The 14,991-nt window shown below is 41.3% G+C and overlaps 1 protein-coding gene across 1 annotated transcript in view; it reads left to right on the forward strand.

Annotated features, from left to right (window-relative positions):
• The first annotated feature begins 7,910 nt into the window (after positions 1 to 7,910).
• The window catches only part of adcy2b (adenylate cyclase 2b (brain)), a 122,447-nt gene continuing 115,366 nt past the window's right edge, over positions 7,911 to 14,991 (forward strand). The window contains exons 1-2 of the mRNA XM_073822426.1: positions 7,911 to 7,979; positions 13,656 to 13,853. Of these exons, the coding sequence (XP_073678527.1) occupies positions 7,911 to 7,979; positions 13,656 to 13,853 (267 nt within the window). The remainder of the gene's footprint in view (positions 7,980 to 13,655; positions 13,854 to 14,991) is intronic.

Genomic DNA, 14,991 nt, shown 5'->3' on the forward strand with positions numbered 1-14,991 from the left:
GCAGCTTTTTGCATGTCTCCACTGGTATTTTTGCCCATTCATCTTTAGCAATGAGCTCCAACTCTTTCAGGTTGAAGGGTCTCCTTGCCATCACCCTGATCTTTAGCTCCCTCCACAGATTCTCAATTGGATTTAAGTCAGGATTCTGACTGGGCCACTGCAAAACATTAATGTTTTTGTCTGCTAACCACTTTTGCTGTGTGTTTTGAGTCATTGTCGTGCTGAAATGTCCACTGGTGCCCAAGGCCAAGTTTCTCTGCAGACTGCCTGATGTTGTTGTTGAGAAATTTGATGTATTGCTCCTTTTTCATGGTGCCGTTTACTGAGATTAGGTTCCCTGGTCCCCAAAACATTAGATTCCCATCACCATGTTTGACAGTGGGGATGGTGTTCATAGGGTTGAAGGCTGACTTAAATCCAATTGATCCAATGATGCCTCTTGTACATCGTCTTTTTATCTTTTGGGAGAAGCCTGTGTCATTCAGCAAAAAATTGCTGGTTGAATAAAAGTAACTTAAAGTCAGAATTTGCCAGTGGTATGATTAATTTCAGGCTTGACTGTACATCTTAAATAGCCTGAGGGTGACTAAATTTGCTGCAAATTTTCATTTTTGGGGGATCTATTCCTTTAAGTGTGCAAGATGTATCCAAATCTTTTTGTGCCACGGTATCTCTCTTTTATTTTGAAGCTGAGTGTAAAAACAGATACAGAACTGATGAGCAAGCTGTGATAGATGCTTCTGTGAGATGAGTGTCAGTACTTTGAAAGAATAATAAGAGAAAATATGAAAAATGCATGACTCTGTAGCGTTCCAAAAATTACAGTTGCACAGCATTGAAATAATATACACACGAGACTTCAAGAATTGATTTTCTTTTCGTTTTCTTTATTTTTTGCACTGCAGTTGTGAGATAATGCAAGCGTGGCCCTGTTTTGAGAGTTAAAAATACATGAGAATGTGAGTCTGGTGTAAGTTTGCTTTCTGCTGACGGTGAGTGGCATGTTTTACATTTTGTCCCATCAGCAAGTCTGCAGGGCTGCAAAACCACAGTAAACACACACAAACTCACATTAAACTGAAACAGGCAGACAAATGAACAGGAAGTGCCTGTGGAAGGGATAGCGCTGTAACAAAGCACCCCGATGTGTGTGTCTCTCTGCCTTTGTGGCGCGAGTTAAATGGATTTAAATGGGCTCAAATGTACAATCAGCTGGCCATATGAGCTCTGGCCCTTGATAGCGTGAAGAAAAGAGACTGATAGGAGCCAAGTCTGATTCATGCTGTGAGGGATGAAAGAGTGATGAGAGTAGGAGAACTGGTAGGAGAAGGGCTGATGGGAATGGCTCTAAAATGGGGATTTTAAGGCTAATCATGTAGGCAGTGAATCTGCACTTTGATATAGACATGTAATTATAATTACCCTGGAAAGAGGAAGGGGATTGGCAGATGGGTGCACACTGTTAATGGTGTTTTCTAAGGCAAGCATTATTACTGCATATACAAGGGTTTAAACAAACCTTAATATAACCCTTGGTGCATAACTCAAACATTTATGCTAGTGACATGCATGATGCTAGACATCAGTGGTACCTTTAAAGGTACTAATATCCACCCTTAAGGTGTAAATAAGGTACAAAAGTACTTTTCAAAACCTTGCTAAACATTATTTATTGTGTAAAATAGGATTATTTTATATTCTGGTTTTGTTTAGTTTTTGAAAATGTTCCACCCCATCTAAAATGATATTTTGTATTGTCTTTGACAGAAATGACTATGGTGGATGAATAATAAATGTCAAACTCTTTGGTTTAGATGATGGATACTTTCACATTTGTCATGATTTGGCAAAATTACAGCTTGATTGTAAATTATACGCAACATTTCTGTTGGCAAGTGATATTTACCTTGATTTTTCTTGTTCTTTACACATCACATTTCGTAACTCCAGTGTGTTCTTCACTGATATTTTTGTTTCCTTGTCTAAGAGATCTCCACACAAAAATGAACATTTTCTTATTTACTCACCCTCATGTCATCCCAGATGTTTATGACTGTCTATCTCCAGATGAACACCTCTGTGAATCCATATAATGCAAGTGTGTGGGACCTCATAAGTTGACACTTCAAAAACTAATAATTGAAATGTGCATATGAGAGTTGGCTGGAAACAATGGTATATTCAAAAGGTTTAAAATATTAGTATTTTTCTTACACAAGCTTATCAATTGCTTTAGAAGACTCTTGCTTTGTTCAGACTGTCAGTCCAAATCTGATTTTAGTGCATATCCGATTGGAATCAGATCATATTTAGCAAGTCTGAAATCACATGAACTCATATGTGGTTTAAAAATCCATATCAGTCTGACTGCTCAGGTCGGATTTGGCCTAGCTTTTTCACGTTCTCACACTACAGTTGAGGTCTAAAAGTTTACAGCCCTCTTTCAGAATCTGTAAAATGTTCATTATTTTACCAAAATAAGAGGGATCATACAAAATGCATGTTATTGTTTGTTTAGTACTGACCTGAATAAAATGTTTCAGATAAAAGATATTTACTTATAGTCCACAATAGAAAATAATAGTTGAATTTATAAAAAATGACCCCGTTCAAAAGTTTACATACCCTTGATTCTTAATACCGTGTTGTTACCTGCTGATCCAAAGCTTTGTTTTTGGTTTATTGATAGCTGTTCATGAGTCCCTTGTTTGTCCTGAACAGCTGTTCTTGAAGCTGTTCTGGGAAAGTGGCCAAAACCCCTCTAAAACCAGCCTGCTGACCAGCTGAAACCAGCCAACCAGCCTAGGCTGGTTTAAGCTGTTTTTTTCACCAGGGAGTCCCTCAGTTGTCCTCAGTGTGAAAAGATGGATCTCAAAATCAGCTTCCTTCATTTCTGCGCTGCCTCATAAAGTGTAATATAATCCAGTGCAATGGCAACATGTTGTCATGTTGGAAGACAACATCTGTGCTGCAAACTGTATTGCTCTTATTGTTGTTTTTAGCATAAGCATACCAATGCAATGTCATTGCTATAGAGACCAATGCAGATATTCAGTTCAATGAAAAAGCGCCACAGACACACAAATCAGAATTGAACAGTTGTGATATACAGTGTGGACAGTCAATCATTTAAATCAGATTCCAATCAGATATGAACAAAAAACGTTCATCTGCTTCATGTCATCTACCCACTCAATAAACTATGAGAAGTGGGTTACTGCAAAAAGACGGTCATTGCAACACTGTAAAGTGATGAAAATATGGTGGCAAGTGCTTTATAAAACATGTTACAGTAATTTGACACAAACACCAGAGACCAGAAACATAAACCATAATTTCAGTCAGGCGGAAAAAGGTGGATAGAGATGGATTATTTTTCTAAAAATCTTTGTGTTTATCTAAAGAAAGAAAGTCATATACAGCTGGAATGGCATGTAGAGAGAATATCTGGGCAGATTATCCCCTTTAAACAAGTACTTCAGCAAAAACGTATTATAGGTAAATATGTTCAATGTGGTCAATCCTTGGCTCATGCCAGAAAAAACACATAGCTCAGATTTAATCGTGAGCCTGGCAAAATTTGGGGGTATTTTGGATTTTTTGAAAATCCTACTTTTGCAAACTAGTCCTATGTTTTTTGCCTAGTCAGAGCCAAACCAGTGCAGAAAGATTCTCTGGAGAGTGAATATCAATAATTATCAAAAAAAGTTAAACTTTTGACTGTCGCAAAGGGGCGCAAAAACTTTACAAATGGGCAAGGCCACTTTTATTAAAATGCCTATATAAGTCCTGAACAGAATGAGATATCTTTGCCAAACTCAGAACACTTATGTAAGAGTTCAGTCTGAGGTCACAGGACAGAAATCTCAGAGCTTGGCCACTTGGTGGTACTATAAGAGGGGAAAAACATAAAAATGACAATAACTATGCAACCGTTTGTCCTATCAACATGAAAATCGCTGTGCACAGTCTTGGTCCAAAGTGCCACACGTGTTTATAAGGACGTTTGCATATCTCAAAAAAACAGGGCTGGCATAGATGAATTTGATCCTATTAGACAAGGTTAACAGCTGACGGTTTGACTTATGACCCTAAAGCTCTGTGAGAAAGTTGAAAGATATTGACCACTGGGGGATGATATTGCATCTTTCAAACAATTGTAAATTGCACAGTACTTCACACAAATACACGATATTCATACCATACGATAGAACTCGTAATTCTGGACAACTTTACCTCTAGAACCACTGCTGTCAATCAAATTGTTTGTTAAATGCTTAAGATACATAAAAACCTACTTTTACGAACTAGTCTTAGGTTTTTCACAATCTGGAATCTGTAAAAAAAAAAACACTGCAGTAAATTTTCTGGATTCTCTAGGTCAATAATTATCAGAAAAAATGTTGAAATTTACCTTTGGGAAGCCATTGTTACAAACTCTGCCTGTGTCCTGTCATCTGTTCACCACCGGAGGTCACCCGTTCATCACACTGACTGTCACTCACTATTTTCAACTTCATTTCCCATGTGTCTTTGTTTCTCTTTGCCCTTTCACCCTCAGCCAATCACCTGCCATATAAATACTAGCCCATTTCATTCACTCCCTGCCAAGTATTGGTTTAGCATAGCTACTGTACAACGCGTTATCCTTGTTTTTCTAGTCTTGTTTCCTTGTTCTCCCGTCTGTTTGTCGACCTACCGCCTGGCCTCTGGAATACTCTTTGTCTCGGCCTATTAGGATTACGTTCGCTAGTGTTTTGACCCTCGCCTGTCTGGACTACTCTGGTGTTTTGCCTTCGTTGTATCTGTTTACCGTTTGCCCGACCTTCTGCCTGTTTGACCACGTCTGTAAATAAAGCCTGCAATTGGACCGCCTGTCTCACGTCTCTCTGTAACAGAATACTCGGCCAAACCAGGATCCAGCGGCCCTTCACATGGACTTTGGCCAGGTATGGACACGGCTAAACTGTTGTTAGCCCTCGAGCAGGGCACACGATCACTCGAGGGCTACATTGAGCAATATTTGGACGTTGTTTATCATTCTGATCTGCCGGACTGTGTGCTGATAGACTTGAAGGTGTGAATCAACCGCTTAAGTCTCAGCTTATTCGCGAGGGTCCATGCTCGTCACTTAGTGATTTCATAGACTATGCCTTGCTTTGCGTCGGCTCGTCCTTCACCATAGGTGTCACGGAGGAAGAACGCGACATCACGGTAACGACGGCCGCGAAGTTTAATCACTCACATGCCCCCGGTCATTCTAATGGACTGGTCGCAACTCAGATGATGACACCCGCGAGTGAAATAGCGTCCGCGCCGGGCTGCGATCACAAAATGGCGGTCGCGCCGGACCACGAACACAAAATGGCGGCTGCAGCATCTATCCCTCACATCACGTCAGCTTATCAGAGACTAGTATCCAGCTTGGAGGACCCACCACTGCTGTCAGTTCGAACAGTCAGTCTCTTAAAGTTAACTTCAACCAAGCCACGACCAATGTCTTATGTCATGTCTGCACCCATCATGGCCACTCTTCCAGAAGCTGCTCCCGCAAAGTCAAATCACTTCACAGCCGCTGTTCCTGCAGAGTCAAGTAAAGTTAAAGCTTCAGTTCCTGAGTCAAGTATCATCTCTGCTGCAGTTCCTGAGTTAAGTAAAGTTAAAGCTCCAGCTGAACTTCCAGACCCTGCTCACAAGATGGCCGCCCTTCCAGTGCCTACTCACAAGATGGCCGCCCTTCCAGAGTCCGTTCACAAGATGGCTGCCCTTCCAGAGCCTGCTCACAAGATGGCCGCCCTTCCAGAGTCCGTTCACAAGATGGCTGCCCTTCCAGAGTCTGCTCACAAGATGGCCGCAACGCCCAAGATGGCGCCACGCCAGAGCCTGTCGCAAAGATGGCCGCCACGCCAGAGCCTGTCGCAAAGATGGCCGCCACGCCGGAGCCTGTCGCAAAGATGGCCGCCACGCCAGAGCCTGTCGCAAAGATGGCCGCCACACCGGAGCCTGTCGCAAAGATGGCCACCACGCCATAGCCTGCACCCAAAATAGCAGTCAAGCCAGCGACCGCCAACGCCCCGTCAACCAAGCCAGCGCCCGCTAACGCCACGTCAGCCAAGTCAGCGAAGTCAGCCAAGTCAGCGCCCGCTAACGCCACGTCAGCCAAGCCAGCGCCTGCTAACGCCAAGTCAGCCAAGCCATCGCCCACTAGCATCACTTCAGCCAAGCCGGTGCTCGCTAGCGTCACAGCCGCTGTTCTTGCCAAGTCAAGTCACATCGCAGCCGCTGTTCCTGACAAGTCAAGTCACGTCACAGCTGCTGTTCCTGCCAAATCAAGCCACGTCATAGCTGTTGTTCCTGCAAAGTCAAGCCATGTCCCAATTGCTGTTTCTACAAAGTCAAGTTACATCACAGCAGCTGTTCCTTCAGAGTCAAGTAAAGGCCCAGCCTCACTTCCTGAGTCAAGACAAGACCCAGCCTCACTTCCTGAGTCAAGTCAAGACCCAGCCTCATTTCCTGAGTCAAGTCAAGACCCAGCCTCACTTCCTGAGTCAAGTCAAGACCCAGCAGCACTCCCTGAGTCAAGCCAAGACAGAGTTTCACACCCTCAGTCAAGTCAAGACATCTCAACACTTCCAGAATCCAAGCAAGTAACAGCAGCACCTGCAGAGGCACTACAGTACCTCCTGAATCAAGTCAAGCCACAGCTGTTCCAGCCAAGCCAGGTCAAGTCACAGCTGTTCCACTAAAACCAAGTCAAGTCACAGTTGCTCCTTCAAGGTCAAGCAAGGTCACACGTTCACCCGAGCTTCCAGAGCCAAGTCACGTCTCGCCCGAGCGTCCAGAGCCAAGTCACTTCTCACGTGAGCGTCTTGAGCCACGCCACGCCTCGTCTGATCTGCCAGAGCCTCGGAATGTCTTGATTGCCAGCATAATGGACCCTCCTTTAGTGTCAGTGTGGGCTGCAGGCATACCCGCAGAACCGACGCCCTCAAGCCACGCAGAGCTTATGCTTCCAAGCCTTACACCCTCAAACCCGGTGTGCCTCCCATTAACCACAGCACTGCCCACGATGGCCATCGCCATTTTGAGTGTGTGGGCTCCCTGTCGTACAGTACCTCCTGAATCAAGTCAAGCCACAGCTGTTCCAGCCAAGCCAGGTCAATTCACAGCTGTTCCACTAAAACCAAGTCAAGTCACAGTTGCTCCTTCAAGGTCAAGCAAGGTCACACGTTCACCCGAGCTTCCAGAGCCAAGTCACGTCTCGCCCGAGCGTCCAGAGCCAAGTCACTTCTCGCGTGAGCGTCTTGAGCCACGCCACGCCTCGTCTGATCTGCCAGAGCCTCGGAATGTCTTGATTGCCAGCATAATGGACCCTCCTTTAGTGTCAGTGTGGGCTGCAGGCATACCCGCAGAACCGACGCCCTCAAGCCACGCAGAGCCTATGCTTCCAAGCCTTACACCCTCAAACCCGGTGTGCCTCCCATTAACCACAGCACTGCCCACGATGGCCATCGCCATTTTGAGTGTGTGGGCTCCCTGTCGTCTCTGTCATGGCTATGGAGGCCGTTCCTGAAGTTCCTGTCTGCCTTGTTATGGCCATGGAGGCTGTATGTGAACCATTTATGCCGCCCTGGTGGGCTCCTGCTCCGTCTGCGGCGCCCTGGTGGACCTCTGCTCCGTCTGCGCCACCATGGAGGGCTTCTGTTTGGCTCTGGTGGTCTTCCACTCCACCATGGGGATCTTCGTTTCTTTGCGGGCTTAGTTCTCCCTCTCCTGCTGGCTCCGCCCTGGTTCCCTAATCTGCCAGCCCTGCCTCAGTCCCTAGGTCCTTCACCCTCACATGGCCCTGGCCCTCCATCCCTCCCCCTATTCCGCCTCCGCTCCACCCCCCTTGGGGGGGGTTGGGGGCTATGTTACAAACTCTGCCTGTGTCCTGTCATCTGTTCACCACCGGAGGTCACCCGTTCATCACGCTGACTGTCACTCACTATTTTGGACTTCATTTCCCATGTGTCTTTGTTTCTCTTTGCCCTTTCACCCTCAGCCAATCACCTGCCATATAAATACTAGCCCATTTCATTCACTCCCTGCCGCGTATTGGTTTAGCATAGCTACTGTACAACGCGTTATCCTTGTTTTTCTAGTCTTGTTTCCTTGTTCTCCCGTCTGTTTGTCGACCCACCGCCTGACCTCTGGAATACTCTTTGTCTCGGCCTATTAGGATTACGTTCGCTAGTGTTTTGACTCTCGCCCGTCTGGACTACTCTGGTGTTTTGCCTTCGTTGTATCTGTTTACCGTTTGCCCGACCTTTTGCCTGTTTGACCACATCTGTAAATAAAGCCTGCAAATGGATCCGCCTGTCTCACGTCTCTCTGTAACAGCTATAATGGGATCACTTAGAAAAGGGGCCTGTCCAAGTATACCCAAAAGCCTATAAATCCCAAAGGAAAGCTCAAAACTTCACAAAACCCGATGAGTACATGCAACAGGTGATTCTTAACAAGCATGCAAAGTTTTAAGGAGATTAGACCACAGCTGCTGCTATAACAGTCATAAACAATTAAAAAACATCATATTTCTATGGCCAATATAAATTACCTGATCATTGATTTATATGATTGATTTATATATGTGCTTAAATGCCTTAAAGCGCTTGAACCCCAGTAATCGATCAATTGTCAGATGTAGAAGCCATACTATGCCGGTGCTTCTAAAAATGATTTCAGTCTTTTTTTTAAACATTAGAATAGTTTGCAAGAGTGTGATTATAAACAGAGTGAGGCTGTGAAAGCCACTAATGAGTAGAGTAAAAATTAGAAAAATAAAAGCTTTTAAAAAATTTTTACACTTGAAGTCTTACCAATGTATTTTATGTTGTAGAGTGAAACATGAAAATATGTTGAGCTTGTGTTCACCACAGATATTATTTTAGGATTTAACCCATATCCCATTAAAAACCGATTGGCTTCATGATGATGGATCCAAGTTCACGCTTCCAGGTTTTGGCCTACAAAAATACATCCTCCCTGCAGCACTCTGTTGACTTAAGCCTGCAACAATCACCTAGAACATCTAAGCAAACATCTATCAATGCACTCTGAACTCCCTAACTTTGTGACAGCAACTTTTTCACAAGGAAGCATCACTACACTTCCTTACAGTTTCAATATTAAGTTATAATAATCAATGTTGAGTTATTTCAATGCATTAAAAAGTGAAGCAGGTGTGGGCACTTCTCTGTCTGTCTGTAGCTAATGGAAACAGAAAGGGTGTGTTCCCCAAGAGTTCATTGAGATTCGATCTGTGTGCCAGAGTTCCCTTGAATTTGTAGTACTCCCTGGGGTGTCTCCTCTAATGGCTGGTGAGTCATTCTGTGGTACAGGCATTAAATTACTGTGAGTTTGCCAGCTCAATGCTCTCTCATCATTCACAAAACACACACACACACAGTCATCCAATCCGATGGTGCAATACCACATTGCCCACATCCACAGTACCTGTACAAACCACACACACACACTCCTCAAATTAATAATTACTACCTGAACTGAATTGTGTGGTTGTAATCTGTGATATTTTTTTTTTGTTGAATAGCTTTAATGATGCCGAGAGGATGAAGTCGTCTTTGCTGGATTCAACCAGTAATAAACCCTCCGTGGCATATGTCATGAGTCATCTCCAATAAATCTGCATAGATAATGTAGCTATAATGTAGTTATTAAAATTCTCTCCTCTGACTGTACCCTCCTGCCGCAGCTCTGTCTATTTCGGTCTCCGTCTGCAGTAGATGAACAGGCTGCGAGTGTGTTACTTTGAGCTGTGACTGTAAGTCTAGACTGTAAGTCCCTCACACTCTTGCACAGTCAAACAGAGAATTACCCAATGGTGACGAGAGCTTAAGGTAGAAATAGATTTTATGAAAGGTCAAGGTTTGACTTTTTGAAGTCAGCATGAAATTAAATTGACCATGTTTACTGTTTTAAAGGAATAGTACTACCAAAAATAAATAATTTACTCAACCTCATATCATTCCAAAGCTCTTTTCCATTCAGTTACAATTACTACAGACTACTGTAGACCCTCAAGTGTCAAAAACAACACAGAAGCACCATAAACATGGTCAGTTTGATTTTTTTAAAAAGAAATTAGTAATTGAAAGTGGCAGTAAAGACATTGATAATGTTACAAAAGATCATTATTTCACATGAATGCTATTATTTTGAACTTTCTATTCATCAAAGTGTTTTAACATTGATAATAGGAAAGTTTCTTGAGCAGCAAATCAGCATATCAGAATGATTTCTGTAAGATCATGTGACACTAAAGACTTGAGTAATGATGCTGAAAATTCTGCTTTGATCACAGGAATAAATTACATTTTAAAACTCCTCTACTATGTTCTTCATCAAATTAAATGCAGCATATGTGAACATGAGAACATTAAAAAATCTTTTTGAGGCCAAAAATAAATCACATTTCAAAACATTTCGCAAATAGAAAACAGTTATTTTAAATTGTAATAATATTTCAAATGTAATATTACTGTTTTCACTGTATTTTGACCAAATAAATGCAGCCTTGGGGAGCTTAAGTCACCCTTTTCAGTGACATTAACAATGTTTTAAATGACTGCAAACGTTTTCTTTTAAATGAATCAGTTTATTCAGTTTAAAAAAAAACAGTCTGAATGCTTAATTCACAAATTATAAAAGTGGAGAGGAGTATTATCAGTTAATAGCCCTATTTGAATGGTAATTGTTTCTCATGTGGGCATCTGTGAAAATAAATTTACATGGCAGCTCAGTGATAAAACACTGATTTTTCTGAAGTTTCTGTGATACTACAAACCTGGAATGTGCTGCTCACGTGGCCAGTTGCATGATTGTGTGTTGTAAATAAAATGCCAAATGCTTTGAATAATAAGAATACCTTCATATTTAATATTATCCTATTTATTATCTGATTATTTAAATCTCCTGTTTAAAAATAGCAAGATACATGCACTATAGTTGCACTGTAGTCCTGCATTTTTTCTCTCAAAATGATGGATGTCATTAAAAATGTGAAGATTAACAGAAATAACTTAATGCAACCTCTTATTTACATAAAGTAAACATAAAGCTGCTTGGTTTGTATTTTTATGTATATATGTATACATATTTTAAAACTGTATTGCATACCTGTTGCCATAATAATGACCCATTTAACATGTTTATGTGCTCTTTCTTCTTTTTGTTCTTAACAAGCTCCACCACAGAGCTCACACTCTGTGGTAGAGAAGTTATGAAATATTGTTCTTGTAAATACTTTCCAACAGTTTTTTTTTTTCAGTAATAAATATGCATGCATGTGCATGCAAAGTGCAACAGATACTTTATGGTAGAAGAAATGGACAGCACCTGAGTTGAATATATGAGTATCACAGCAAAGGGTCTGAATACTTAGGACCATGTGATATTTCAGTTTTTCTTTTTTAATAAATCTGCAAAAATGTCAACAATTCTGTGTTTTTCTGTCAATATGGGGTGCTGTGTGTACATTAATGAGGAACAAAATGAACTTAAATGATTTCAGCAAATGGCTGCAATATAACAAAGAGTGAAACATTTAAGGGGGTCTGAATACTTTCCGTACCCACTGTATACAAAACGCTATTGGCTATTTAGGAAAAATGTTAAAAAAATGATGTTGCACCCTTTCTTCCTGTTTCAGATGAAGTTATATCAACACATAGAATAATGCAATGTGGTTTAAACATTTCAGTGGACCTTTAAAGGTTTAGTTAACTTCTGAATAAAAATTCCTGATCATTTACTCACCCCCATGTAATTCCAAAATGTTTCCAAAAAAGATTCTAGGATTTTTCTCCATATAGTGCACTTCAATGGGGATCAACAGGTTGCAGATTCAGTAGTCTCTGCCTCAGATGTCATGCCCATGAACCGCTGGCTGAAATTGTGATGCATACGGCGCGCTTAGCTGGAAACCCTTCAGAAGTTTTAAAGTCGTCTTCTGACTGATTGAAGTGTAAAGGATTTCGAGGGGGATTTATGTGTCGCGGTCTTCAAAGGAGTCCTATTATTGCTCTTTTACAAAGTCTTTATTTCGTTTTGGGGGTGCATTAGAACATGCTCTCATGCTCGGTGGTTCGAAAAGTGCATTATTTTTCACATAATTTACATTATTACAATAGCTTTCTCCCCAACCTGGCAAAAAATGGCTTGATTATTTCCAGGTTTGATGAAGGTCCACCTTCAGAAAAACAAAATGTGTTGTGATTGGTTAGTGATCCCACTGTGTTGCGATTGGTGGAACAGCTTAGAGTTTTAGTCCCCTTCCCAAAGCAGCAAGTTCCGTGTACAACTGTTAGCGCAAGCTAGATTAAAGTGATTCTTACGTTTTAAATATGGATATTGTTCTTACAAAAACATTGGTTTGGATGAATGCACTTTATTGGACTTGTTTTGTACTGATATACTGAAACACGAGTATATGCTGTTGTAAAGCTTGGGAGTGCCAGGATTATTTTTAATATACCTCAGATTGCATTCATCTGAAAGAAGGAAGTCATATCCACTTTGGCCTAAACATTCTTTTTATTTTATATTTTATTACTGTGTAAGACTTTGGTTTAACAATAGGGAAATGAGTTTGGCTGTACTGCTCAGACAACTTGCAAAATAATAAAATCAACATGACAAAGAATCCTAATAAAATCATGATATTTCTGAAAAAAATGATATTTTTGCCATATCGCCCACTCCTAGTCTGAAGGTCTGGCTACGCGAGACTACAGTTTCAGTGCAGCTTCAAAGGGCTCTACGCAATCTCAGCCAAGGAATAAGGGTCTTATCTAGCGGAAACGATTGGCCATTTTCTAAAAAATAAATAAAAATGTACATACTTTTTAAACACAAATGCTCTTCTTGCATTCACTAGACTTCACTAAACTGTTCATTTTGAATCAATTTCTTCTTGTAAACTCAGAGATGTGAATTCAGACCTTAGTGTTTGTCAAAAAAACAGCAGGTAATTCGGACAGGGGACTCTTATGCAGGTGGTTGGGGGAAAATGGCATTCTGGATTTGGACGGCAATAAAATCACCATGAGAAACAATTACCATCAGAATCAACCTAGTGATATAAATTTCCATCTGTTTCTTGTGTAAAGCTATCATATGACTTTGTACATGTGGATACTTTTTTTTTGGGATGCTGACTTTTCACTTTTCCTTGTATTTTCATTGCATATCCTGTTTCACTCAAAAATACACCACTTAATGGAAGTGAAATGGGTTTCATGTTGGCTTTAATGCACATTAGTTGATTCGATTACATTCTATGAGCACAAACCCAATATAATGGTACTGCGATAACAGTTTGAGTGCAAAATGTTTTTTTGAAATGTTAATTGTCCATATTAATAATTCAGCAGTAAAACGCTAAAATACACTTTGACAAAACACATTATGCTAATGGAAAAGTTTGGACATAATAGACTGAACTTTGGTTCAAAGTGTGAGTTGGGGTCAGAGTTCTTCTTTGTATTAAATTTGCAGTATTTAGGTGAATATGCCTTTTCTATTCTTTTCCAGCACATTACAGACTGAATGCCTCAATGAATAAGCCATGAACTGTCATTATGTTTCCACAGACCATGGAGGAGCACATGGCCTTCATCATGACCGTGCCCACAACTCTGGCCATTTTTCTCGCCATCTTCATCCTCGTCTGCATTGAGTCAATCTTCAAAAAGCTTCTCCGCCTCTTCTCACTGCTCATCTGGGGCTGTCTGGTTGCCATGGGTTACCTCTTCATGTTCTTCGGTGGGATCATCTGTCCATGGGACCAGGTGAGACTTGAGTGACAGCACTTTCATCGCTCTCCGTTTCTGCGCAACTGCCCTTCAGCGACCGTCTTCGACCTCTACGGCTATCGCTTTTTAATTTACCTTTTTAGTGCTCAGAATGAAGTATTCGGCATGTATAAAACACGACTTGCGTCAGTGCGATTTATATATGTGGAAGTGAAAATAAATTGCTCGGATGGAAAGCGCTAGCAGACGCGGTGAAAGCGCTGCACAATCATGCAGATATTCACTAACGCGGTGTCATTTTCCTCTAGTCATTTGCACAGTAATTCATGAATTTTAGTGTGCGAGCTGTTCTGCGCACTGAATCATTCATTAGTTCATTGAACTCCGCTTAACACATGATTTTGGCTAATGACTGTGACACAATCTCAACATAAATGCATGTCTTAGAGTAATTATGACAATTGGTGCTATTTCTGTCTGCCTCTGCATCCATAAAACAGATCAGGTATTAAACAGACTTGTTCACACACTCTTCTTTGCTCCGTTAGCGAGGAGGAGGTGCAATCAGCCCAGCCACCACTCAACAAGATGGCAAAAACATCCGCGGTTTGGTCGTCTTTTATAAACAGCTCTTGAGTTATGATATTACGCCGGCTGTAGGAGGGGAGATTGGCTGTTCCGTGCACGAGTAAATGTAGCTCGTCGTGAGTCATCCAGGCTGTTTGCTCGACATGACTTAATAACTTAATAACTCGGATGGGCTCAGTGATCTGGAAATGATGAGATATGCATATACGACACAAACTGGCTCTGGATCAAAGGTTGGCAACATTTCACTAGGAACTACTTCGATAAAAGCTAGGTGGCACCTACGTGACATCCATTTTAGACAATTAGCCATAAATATGCCCACTGTCCTGGAGAGATGTCACCATCAGAAGTGCAGTAATGAATACTATTAATGAGTGGCCCAATGTTGTAGCTGCAATATTTAATGTGCTCCCTCCATATATAGTTTTATTTATTTATTTGCAATTTTTTTGTGGGTTTTCTTTTTGCTTTTCTTTTGTCTTTTTTTGTTCTGTTTTGCTTTCTTTGCTCTTTTTTGCTTTTCATTATTTCATTGTTTGTTTCATTTTGTTTCATTTAGTTAGTTTTTGCTTTGCTTTTGTTG

The sequence above is a fragment of the Garra rufa genome, chromosome 17 (assembly GCF_049309525.1).
Source record: "Garra rufa chromosome 17, GarRuf1.0, whole genome shotgun sequence".
Lineage (NCBI taxonomy): Eukaryota > Metazoa > Chordata > Actinopteri > Cypriniformes > Cyprinidae > Garra > Garra rufa.